General features: G+C 44.4%; 1 protein-coding gene across 1 annotated transcript; it reads left to right on the top strand.

The window, feature by feature from the left end:
* On the top strand, nt 1-11439 carry LOC118392608 (DEP domain-containing protein 4-like). Its single transcript, XM_052505636.1, is given in 9 exon segments — nt 1-45; nt 467-473; nt 4422-4499; nt 4502-4564; nt 7087-7375; nt 7477-7625; nt 7823-8031; nt 8724-8970; nt 9421-11439. Coding segments are annotated over 9 exon segments (1107 nt in total). The 3' UTR covers nt 9441-11439.

Below are 11439 nucleotides of genomic sequence, written 5' to 3'. Positions count from 1 at the left end.
ATGGACCCAGTGCTCTGCTTCAAAGCAGAGATCAGGAAGGCTCAGGTGAACAAGGAGGCAGTTGTAGCTGTCTTTGTTTGATGTGGAGAAGGCGTATGATATGATTTGGAAGGAGGGGTTGCTAATCAAGCTTGGTATTATGGGGGTAGGAGGAAGAATGTACAAATGGATAGAAGATTTCCTGTTCCTGGTGAGGGTGGGTAAGTCGATCCGGCAGCTACCTGGTGGATAACGGTACACCACAGGGGAGCGTGATTAGTCCTCTGTTGTTCTCAATCATGAGCAATTATGTTTACTCTCAGGTAAGGATAGATATTGGGAGGTCGTTATTTGCAGAGGATCGGGCCTTATGGAAGAAATGTGCCATACATAGTCAGGAAGGTACAGGAAGCAATTGATGAGGTAGAGCGATGGCATTAATGTGGGGATTCAGGTTCTCTGTAGAGAACTCTGTGTTCTTTACCAGGAGCAAGGTGGGAGATGAGGTATGCTTGAGGTTATATGGGAGAAACTTGGAGAGAGTGGGGACCTTCAGGATCCTTCGGGGATACTTTGACTGACCTGGGCAGAACACGTTGAGAGAGTGGTGGAAATGTGTAAGAAGGTACTAAATGTGATGCGCTGTCTGACGGGGAAGGAATGGGGGGGCTGGGCGTTCCTCATTGAAGACCATGTATGTTGCATTGATCCGGTCTCACGGGGAAGGAGTGGGGGATGGGCGTTCCTCATTGAAGACCATGTATGTTGCATTGATCCGGTCTCACGGGGAAGGAGTGGGGGGCTGGGCGTTCCTCATTGAAGACCATGTATGTTGCATTGATCCGGTCTCACGGGGAAGGAGTGGGGGGGATGGGCGTTCCTCATTGAAGACCATGTATGTTGCATTGATCCGGTCTCACGGGGAAGGAGTGGGGGGGATGGGCATTCCTCATTGAAGACCATGTATGTTGCATTGATCCGGTCTCACGGGGAAGGAGTGGGGGGATGGGCGTTCCTCATGGAAGACCATGTATGTTGCATTGATCCGGTCTCACGGGGAAGGAGTGGGGGGGATGGGCATTCCTCATTGAAGACCATGTATGTTGCATTGATCCGATCTGTAATAGACTATGGCAGTGTAGCGTATGGTTCAGCAGGCCGGACCTCATTGCAAAGGCTATATCGTACAGGGGCAAGGACTCAGAATATGTAGTGGGGTGTTTCGGACCACCTGTGAACTACAGGTGGAGCTGGGGGGGATATGCAGATTAGGAGACAGCAGCTGGCAATTAATTATTGGATCAACCTACAGGGACATGGGGTGTCTCATCCTGCAAAAGGGATTTTACAGGCATGCTGGGAACATGAGCGAAGACAGAACACTAGCTTTGGGTGGGTGGGCAATACCCAGGTGAAGGAGATGGGACTGTATGGAAGGGAGTTTAGTCCAACGGTAGCTATTCCTGTGAATCCACCATGGCTACTCCCACCCCCAGTAGTTGATCTAGAAGTGTTGGAGAGACTACAGAAAGACATGATTTTTAAAGAGACGCCTGGATACTGTGTATCAGGATTTTGTAGCCACTTACACAGATGGTTCAAAAGATCCAAGGACAAGACATACTGGGTCAGCATTTGTAGTGCAGGAAAATTAGTATACAGATAATATTTACTTGGGTCCCAGCCCATGTGGGCGTGGAGGGCAACGAGGCAGTTGGCTAAACAAGCACTTAGTAGTGGGGATGTTGAGTTTGTAGTTCCAATGAGCAAGGCAGAGGCAAAAAGCCTGATATGGACCGTGATGGTGCAGAGATGGCAGGAGCAGTGGAATAGAGATACTAAGGGCAGGCAATTATTTGAAGTACAAAGGAGTTGGGGAGGCCGACAGGAAGGGATCAAAGAGAGGAGGCTATTTTTACAAGATTAAGGGCGGGACACAGCCAGTTGAAAAATACCTTAAATGTGATAGGAAAGCATCCAACAGGAAAGTGTGATTATTGCCAGGAAACAGAGACCATGGAGCATATATTGCTACACAGTGGGCAATATCAAAGAGAAAGAGAGGCAGTGAAGTTCTCGGAGCTTGCACCGATGGTCAGGATAAAGATTAGTCTGACGGTAGGCATGACATTTTTTTTTACAAAGTGGACCCCTGTCTTTTTGCTGATCCATATGTGGTTTCAGGGCAGGTGAAAACAAAGTTGATTGCAGTGGAATCGGTGAAGGCAACCCGAAGTGGTCTTGTGATAATTGTTTATGTTTCTGCCAGTCAGAGGGAGCGGGGGCTTCACGCTAATTGGGATGAGAGCTGTGACTTGTTTTGCTCTCAAGAAAAGGGCACCCTTGAAAGGAGTGATTACTGGGTAGCAGTAAATGTGAAAGTGGACCAGCTGAAGGGAAAGATTCCCGGTGTTTGTTATGCTTGTCGTTTGGTGTAACGCAAACATGGTGGTGTGACGCAAACATGGTGGTGTGACGCAAACATGGTGGTGTGACGCAAACATGGTGGTGTGAATGGTAAAACAGAAGAGTCATTGTCTGTTCTTTTGAGTTTTGATGTTCAGTATTTGCCTGACAAACTGATGTTAGGAAAGGTCAGTTATCCAGTACAAGCATTGGTGCCGAATCCATTACGTTGTTACAGATGTCAAGCTTGGCCATGTGGCAGCAGTGTGTAGGTGTGAGGTTCCTAGGTGTGAGAAGTATGCAGAAGTTCATGAAACAAAGGAATGTATGGGTGCCTATGGGGCTGGGGATCAGAAGTGTCTGATGAGAGACGGGTTGAGGTTAAAAGGGTTAGAATAGTGTTGAGGAAGATGGGTCAAGGGGAAGGGATCCTGAGAGGATTTGTGTGAGTCGTAGATCTGTGCCATCACAGAGGGATAGGTCATTGAGTGATATACTGTATGCTTCAGTAAGACTGGCTTTTTAGCGCTCATCAATGGACCGATGGACTGCAGAGATGGAGCTTAAGTCACAGAAAAAAGAGGTTGTGGTGGCAGCTGCAGAGGAGTATTTAGGTGTACGAGATTTGACCAGTTACAGGGTGTTTTGAGTGGTGGTGTCCCATCCTCCCAGGCCATTGGCCTGAGGTAGGACCAGATAGGTTTGAATAGGGTGGTGGGTTTTTAATGTGTAGGGTTAGATGGCAGGGTTTGTTTAAAAAAAAATGTATTTTTCCCCTTTTTCCACTCAAAGTATAAGGGATTTATACCCTTGTGTTAGATGAATTTGGTAACTATGTGTTCATTAACCAATTCAATTAAAACACTATGTCCGTTTCTAAGAATTTGTAAGGTTCTTATTTGCATAAAATGGACAGAGACCAGCCACTAAATTAGCCAAAAGTGTTTATTCTTGAGAGCTCTGCCCATCATTTCATGTACATTGGTTTATATACCTCTCATTTTGTCATAAATGTCCCTCCTTCTCCCTGACAATGACAAAGCTGCTTTTCAATTCCATTCCAACACATACATATTGCTTATCATATGCTACCACATGTTACATAATCTACTGCAAGCCCAATGGTTTCTCCCCTCCCTGTTTGGGGACCAGACATATTTCCTGTTGTTAGTTTCACTGTGGTCACAAGTTGTCTGTCACAAGTTGTCTGTTAACACTTCCTCTTTGCCTATGTACAAACATTCTTCATCAGACAGGGTAGAATTATATTAGTTATAATTCTACGTTAAATGTATACATCATTTAGTCATTATTCCAAAAAATCCCATAACACCTTGTCTAGTTGGTGGAGGCAACATGCAACATTTATTGGATGCCAACCGCCGTTAAACCTCATCGAAGAAGAAGCTACGTCACATCCTTTTTCACGATGGCGGCTGATTTAACTCCGAGGTTTAGACGATTGAACAGTCAAACACGGAGCCTTCGTGAAAATGTTCAACCAGGTGAGAAATTAACATGAAAATACTTAGGTTATAAACCGTAACAAGCTTTCAACTTTTTGTTTTCATATCCAAAAACACAGCCAGCGTGCAAAGCTGTGTTCACCCATCTGGCTAGCCTAACGTTAGCTAGTTAACCTCGTTGGTTAAACTGCTAGCTAAGCCATTATAAACACATTACATTCTAACTTAGCTAGCTACATGTGATGTTTTATGGCCACAACCCTTATATTTTACACAACTGAGTATACTGAAGTTAAACGATCATACTAGAGGCTTGTAATTAATATTGGAGTGAAGGGTAACGTTAGCTAACTAATTAGATTCAGGAAGGTGACGTCATCACACACTGCGTGGCGACATCACACAAAAATCAACAACCCCCCACAAACATCTGAACTGACAGGATCCAATAGCTGTCTTGGCAGATTTTAACTGTATCGTGTTGTTGTTTTATTTATTTATTTTGCATGCAGTCGCCATACTGTTGATGAAATATGTCTGAGTCTACTACCTGAATATGTCATCACATAGGATTCTCTGGGCCCTTCCACGCTACACAGCTGTGGCACAACATCCTCCAGGCACTGCAGATACAGGTGGAGGTGCGACGTGGCGGCGCCACCTGTGTGTTCACCCTGACTGCTTCACGGGCTCGGATGCTCTAGACCAGGGGTGTCAAACTCATTTCGCATCGTGGGCCACATACGGCCTAGGGAGATGTCAAGTGGGCCGGACCATTAAAATTATACCATACTCTGCTATAAATAACCAAAATATCATGTCTTTCCTTTGTTTTGGTGTAAAGAAGCACAAGAACATTAGGAAAATATTGAAATTTAATGAACTATCCTTTTACAAAACATTTCATGAAACACCTCATATTTCCTTAGACAAATGTGCAATTTACTTTTATCATTCACAAATATGCATTGCAACTGATCCCACTGATTGTACAAAGGCACAAAACTTTAATTGGTACTGAAAAATATAGTAATGCACTTTAAGATTAAATGAGACTTTTAAAGAAAGGAATTTTTAAACCACTTACACATACGCATATAAAATCTAAATGTAATCCCTGCGTACACCTTACAAACTAAGGAGAGTGATTTTAAATGTGTAATGAAGAAAGTGTTCGCCTGTCCTGTAAATCTGTAAACTTCATACATGAAACATACATACACATACAATACATACTGAAAATGTATGGAGTTGTATGAACAGTAGAATTCCATCACACAACTTTTGTTTTGAAGCTGCTGACTAACATTAAAGTGCACATTTTTTAAATCACCACAGTAAGGATTCATCTTCACAGAGCTGTATTCTTTCAATGTAAACAGTATCTAAGGCAGCATTTTAAAGGTGTTAGTCTAGTCTGGACTTGTATTTGTACCTGAAACTTGGCATCTTTTGGCCTGTACAAGTGCATCAACACCAGGTGTCATGTCCTGACTAGCTGTCACTTTCAGAATGTCATTTAAGTGCTTGTTTGTGAGCCTTGAACGCATTTTTGTTTTATTGATATTCATCACTGAGACAATTTGTTCACAAAGGTAGGTTGTCCCAAACATGCACAAAATTTTAGCAGCCAGGGCTGTTAATTTGGGGTACCCTGGTAGTAGATACTGATAAAATCAGGGCAGGGTTGCCATTTGCCAGTTGCATCTCCCACAAAGTCAGCTTCAACTTAAATGCATGTATGTTGTCAGAAAACTGTGTGACAACTTTTTGCGGCCTTGCAACATTTTGTTCAGATTGTTCAAGTGTTCAGTAATATCAACCAAGAATGCAAGGTCCCGTAGCCATTCCTGAGATTGTAATTCCAACACCGGTTTTCCTTTTTCTCCATGAACTGTCCGATTTCCTCTCGTAGATCAAAGAAATGCCTCAGCACAGCGCCTCGGCTTAACCATCTCACTTCAGTGTGGTATGGCAGGCTGTGGGTAATGTTGCTGTCGCTGAGAAGTTTGTCAAACTGACGATGGTTCAGACCTCTGGACCGGATGAAATTTACAGTGCGAACAACCACCTCCATGACGTGGTCCATTTTCAGCGACTTGCAACACAATGCCTCCTGGTGCAAAATACAGTGAAATGTCCAGAAACGATCTCCTCCATTAAGGGCTTGTACTTTGTCTTTGAACTTTGTCGCGACACCTGCTTTCTTTCCGACCATGGATGGCGCGCCGTCTGTAGCCAGGCTGACAGCGCGGGACCAGTCCACTCCAACTCTGTCCAATGCAGCAAGGACAGAGCCGAAAATGTCCTCGGCTGTTGTGGTGTCCATCATTGGCACCAACTCAAGAAACTCTTCAGTAACAGTCAATGTCTCATCAACTCCTCGAATAAATATGGCCAGTTGGGCCACGTCTGTGATGTCAGTGCTATCGTCAATTGCCACGGAAAATGCAATAAATGACTTGACTCTCTGTTTCAATTGACTGTCTAAATCTGCCGATAGTTCCGAAATCCTCTCTGCTATAGTATTCCTCGTCATGCTAATATTGGCAAAAGCTTGTCGCTTCTCGGGACATACAAGTTCAGCCGCCTTCATCATGCATCGTTTAACAAAGTCACCGTCGGAATACGGCTTCGATGCTAATGCTATTTCGCTAGCAATTAGGTAGCTGGCTTTTACCGCTGCTTCACTGACTTCTCGGCTCTGGATGAAAGTTGACTGCTGTTTCCTCAGACCCGCCAGCAATTCGTTAATCTTATCTCTTCTCAGTTGTCCTTGCAAGCCGTCATATTTTTCGCTGTGATGAGTCTCGTAGTGGCGTCGAATATTATATTCCTTCAATACCGAAACTTGTTGCAAACACACCAAGCACAAAGGTTTTCCGTGCATCTCTGTAAATAAATAGGACGTGGTCCATTTTTCTTTGAAAATTCTACACTCCTTATCTACTTTTCTCCGTTTGGATAACGACATTTTGGCTAATGAGGGTGTAGTGGAGAGGTAGAGACATTAACAATCTTAACAACGTCGTAACAAGCAGCAGATGGCGCATTGATACCGTCTGCTGTTTTCAGTCTGTCTCAGTGATGCGGCTTGTCTTAAAAAAAAAAAAAAAAAATTAATTCCATGTCTTTTATGCATTTTTTCCACTTTCAAATTATCCTGCGGGCCTGATCGAACCTCCTTGGGGGCCGTTCCGGCCCGCGGGCCGTATGTTTGACACCCCTGCTCTAGACGCTGTGTTCAGCTACCTGATGCAGAACGTCTTCTGTGCCAGCGAGGTGTCACGTCTCAAGGCCGCCAGGCTCTGCCAGGCGCTCATGGAGGCCAAGGTGTTTGAGGCGGTGGGGACCAAGCTGTTCCTCCAGAACAAGGAGGCCACTTTCGAGGACACGGGCTGCAGCCTCTACCGTTTCCAGGACTGCGGCTCGCTGCCCGGCTCAGCCATTAAGGCTGGGAAGGATGGGGACACAGAGAATATGGCCCCTGAGGACTTAGTGGGGAAGATGAAGAAAGGCTCTAGGTTTGTCTGAGTCACAAACATGCACACCCATTCTCATTCTTTCTTTTTCTTTCTCACACACGGTTTTACTATACTACATCATCACTGCTCTCTCTCTGCAGACTGAGTGAGCTGAGGACCATCTCCAACCTCCTGGCGCTGGGCCCCTCAGACCGGAGGGTGGAGAGGCTGCTGAAGACCATCAACCTGCAGCCCTCCCTCCCTAAGGCCATTACCAAAGCCCCCACCACCATCTTCCTTTCAAAGACAGGTGAGATGACAAAGCCTGGCTGTCTCCACCTGGCCATGTTGGAAATGACTATATAAGAAAAGATAATGTACTTTTCTTTATTCCTCTTTTCCATTCTTTGTATCCCTCCATCCCTCTTTCCCCCCTCCCTTTGTCTTGTCCTCCCTTTTTCTCCCCTCTCTCCCTTCTCCCCTCTCTCCCTTCTCCCCTGTCCTCAGTGGTGGAGGAGGTGTGGAAGCAGCAGACGTTGCTGCAGATGGTGGAGCTACCCGTGCTGGACTGTATCCTGGCGACTCCGACCCGGGGGGCCCAGCCCCACCCCCAGGCTGCCGCCCTGCAGCTGCTGCAGAGCCACCACCAGGACCTGGTCATCTCCAACACCTGCCTGGACCGTGAGCTGCCCCAGACCCTCAACCTTCCCGAGTTAGTACCTAACCAGCCGCCATATTATTTAATGGAAAAGATACTAGGAATTCTAAGCATTATTTTGTTGGTCAAAACCAGGGATTGGAACCGGTTTATGGAACAGAACACTGAAAAAGTCATTTGAGGAACGGAAACTGAACTGGGAATGAAAGTGATCTCTTCCGGGAAACAGAAACATTATTTTCAAATCTTTAGAATGGGTTAATAATGTTATTTTTGTTCCAAAAATATTCTTAATATCTAGTATATAATTTGGTATAAAGTTATAATGCTAGTAATGGCCTAAACACATTCCAGTTCATGTCATGATGTTCAGTGCTTCAAGCCAAGCATGTCTCTCTTTCTCCCCCTACCGGTAATAGTGCAGGTGCGAGACGCGACTGAAATATCTGACCAATCAACATGTAAAGAACTTGCTTACGCTTCCATAGAAAGCTTCTCTATCAATGCTAATGTGTTGAGTAAATGAATTAGCTATTTTGTTAAAACTGTTGATTTCACTGAATGAAAAGGAACTATATGAACCGGTTCAGAACTTTTTCTGGTCGGAAACCTGGAACGGAACACATTTTTTAAATGTTGGTTCCAACCCCTGGTCAAAACATTAACAACCTCCCATTAAATTATATTTAAGCTCTTTTGACATTAAAAGAAGGCCCTGAAGTTGGCTTCCTCTCCCTGTGACACTGTAAGCTGGACGCATGGCTGGTGGCAGCCGCCGACTGCCTGGAGTTCTTCCCTGACCAGCTGATCGTGTTGGCGGGGGAGCACCACCTCCAGCAGGGCAGTACCACAGAAGTGACCAAGGGGGCAGAGAGGCGGGCCGGCCAGACAAAACTGCTGTTTGACACCATGGCCAAACACTATGGAGGCCAGGAGAGGTCCCCACTGCTCACCGGACGCTACCTGGACATCCACACGGCCATACTGGACCTGCTGGGTGAGACTGGCTGGTTGAGGAATTATGGTGGGGTGTTGTGTGATATAGTGTTTTCATCATGTTAGACCCCTGTGTCTACATGTCTCTTCGACATACACTCCCACCCACTCTCTCCCTATTATTCCTCTTCCTGTGTGTGTGTTCTCAGACTGTGGGAAGGTTTAGGGCCGCATTGTTGAACGGAAATAGTAGCTACAGAAGGAGGCTTTAAAGTCAGGATTTGGACACCTTGCCTTTTTAAAGTCAGGCATCAGAAGACTTAATACTGCACCCTATTCTCAAGAGTGTAATCTGTACTCCAAAGGCAGGGAGGAGGTACTCCAACAGTAGTTTCAATTTGTTTGGTGTATTTCTGACATTGCCTGATACATTAAGTGCAGCATGTATATCATTTGTTTATGTGAATAAAATAACCTTTTATCAACCCTTCTCTATCCATAATGGAAATAGACCCCCACATCGCTGATTGATGCTGTGAGGAGAACACTGCAAATCCTGCAGCAAGGAAGAGATCCGAACAACATTGCGAGTGAGTTCAATCCAACTTGTGTACATTCAGGCCCACTTGATACATAATGTTAGGACTTGGTGATCTGCAGTATATGCCCTTTTGTGCTTATGCTATTATCATAACAGTACAACATAAAATAGTGAGTCGTCCCTACTCTTCAGTAATGAAATAAACCACCACCAGTGTCGTGTTCACTAGGCACGAAATGAAATAAAACCAACTGAAACGGGCAGGAACTACCAAGGAGAAGCTAATTTCCGTTTTCTATGATGTGTTCCCTAATAAATACACCTCTGTATTGACGCCCTTCTCCTCATTCTGTTGCAGTGTTTATGTTCTGCCAGCAGGTGTCGGTGCAGCAGTACTTTTATTAACTAGGCAAGTCAGTTAAGAACAAATTCTTATTTTCAATGACGGCCTAGGAACAGTGTGTTAACTGCCTGTTCAGGGGCAGAGACCAGTTACTAGACCAACGCTCTAACCACTAGGCTACCCTGCCGCCCCAGGATCAGTGCGAGGCGGCCACCCTGGAGAGCCTGAAGCAGCTGATCAGGGACATCAGCCTGAGCAAGGCCCTGTCTGTCAAGGAGAGGAGGAGGCTGGTCAAGGAGTTCCAGAAGCACCATCCCATAGTCTTCTCCTCCACTTTCTAGGGGGGGAAAGGGAATGTAATGAGTGGTGGGAGACCCAATCCAGAATCAAACCTTACCCCCGCCATGCCTTTGTAGTTTTGGAAGGTTTGGATTAGTTATAAGCAATTCCAGGTATAAGTGTTCCACTTACCAATCAGAGGGTAAGGTCATTCCAGGGCTATGTTCAGTTGCTAAATGTTCTTGAACATTACAGATTGAAATGAGCCGATGTGATTCCTTATTCTACATGTCAGGCATGTTTGATCTACATAGCGTATTTATATCTGAACGCTCAATCCTGCTGAACGTGCCCCTGGTCTACACAAGGGCATTCTGCATAGAGGGGTTAATTTTGGAATTGGGCAGTAGGGATCCTTGTCGTCTTAACAAGCGCGTTTGTTCTTTGTTATGCCAACATTTTCCACAGTGCTGGCAATAGTTTTGTCCCAAGACAGGATACAGTAAGTTTTTGCCTGTGATTATCAGGACTGTTCGTTACATGGGATGAAATGACTCTTCTGATTTGATTTAGGCCTAGTTAGTGTTGTCTTTTAGTGATGTTACTCTTACAAGGCTTTGCTTTTCAAGCCTTCTTATGACTTCGGCTTCAGGAATGCATTTGCACTAGTTTGTAGGCCATAGTGTGTTAGTGGTATGATAGTAGCATTTTTTTTGTTCTAACAAGGAGAGATGCACTAACCCAGGTGCCTCAAGGGTTTATTTCTGGTGAATGAGAGCATTTTCTGCTTTCCTTAGCTGATGTCTGTCAGGAAAACCTTTTGATTTTGTTAAAATCTACACAGGAGAGAATGTGTAATGTTGGTGAAACATTTATCTAAAACTAACAGGCATAGGATCTAACTGAATTTATTCAGGGCTGGTTTTGGTATCAAGTGGCTAGTTTTCTAAGGTAGATTTTTATTTAGGGACTGTAAATAGTTTAGGCTGGATATTAAGCTTGAAGAGGAATCTCTTGATGAGAAAGCATTACACTTTATTTCTATACCTTAAATGAAATGTAACACAATTATTGTGTTGACAGTCTTAACAAATGATGTATTGTTTTGGATTTCGTTGACTGCATCTTATAACTGGTAAAGGGAATAATGCTGGTAAATGTAGCATCTTATAACTGGTAAAGGGAATAATGCTGGTAAATGTAGCATCTTATAACTGGTAAAGGGAATAATGCTGGTAAATGTAGCATCTTATAACTGGTAAAGGGAATAATGCTGGTAAATGTAGCACTACTTTTATATCTGTATATTTTCTGTTGGGGACAAACTGAATTATTTGAAATGGTATTAATTTAGTTATTTGTGGAAC

The sequence above is a fragment of the Oncorhynchus keta genome, unplaced genomic scaffold, assembly GCF_023373465.1.
Source record: "Oncorhynchus keta strain PuntledgeMale-10-30-2019 unplaced genomic scaffold, Oket_V2 Un_contig_2440_pilon_pilon, whole genome shotgun sequence".
Lineage (NCBI taxonomy): Eukaryota > Metazoa > Chordata > Actinopteri > Salmoniformes > Salmonidae > Oncorhynchus > Oncorhynchus keta.
The sequence above is the reverse complement of the archived record's forward strand: the minus strand, read 5'-3'. Positions and strand labels throughout refer to the sequence as shown.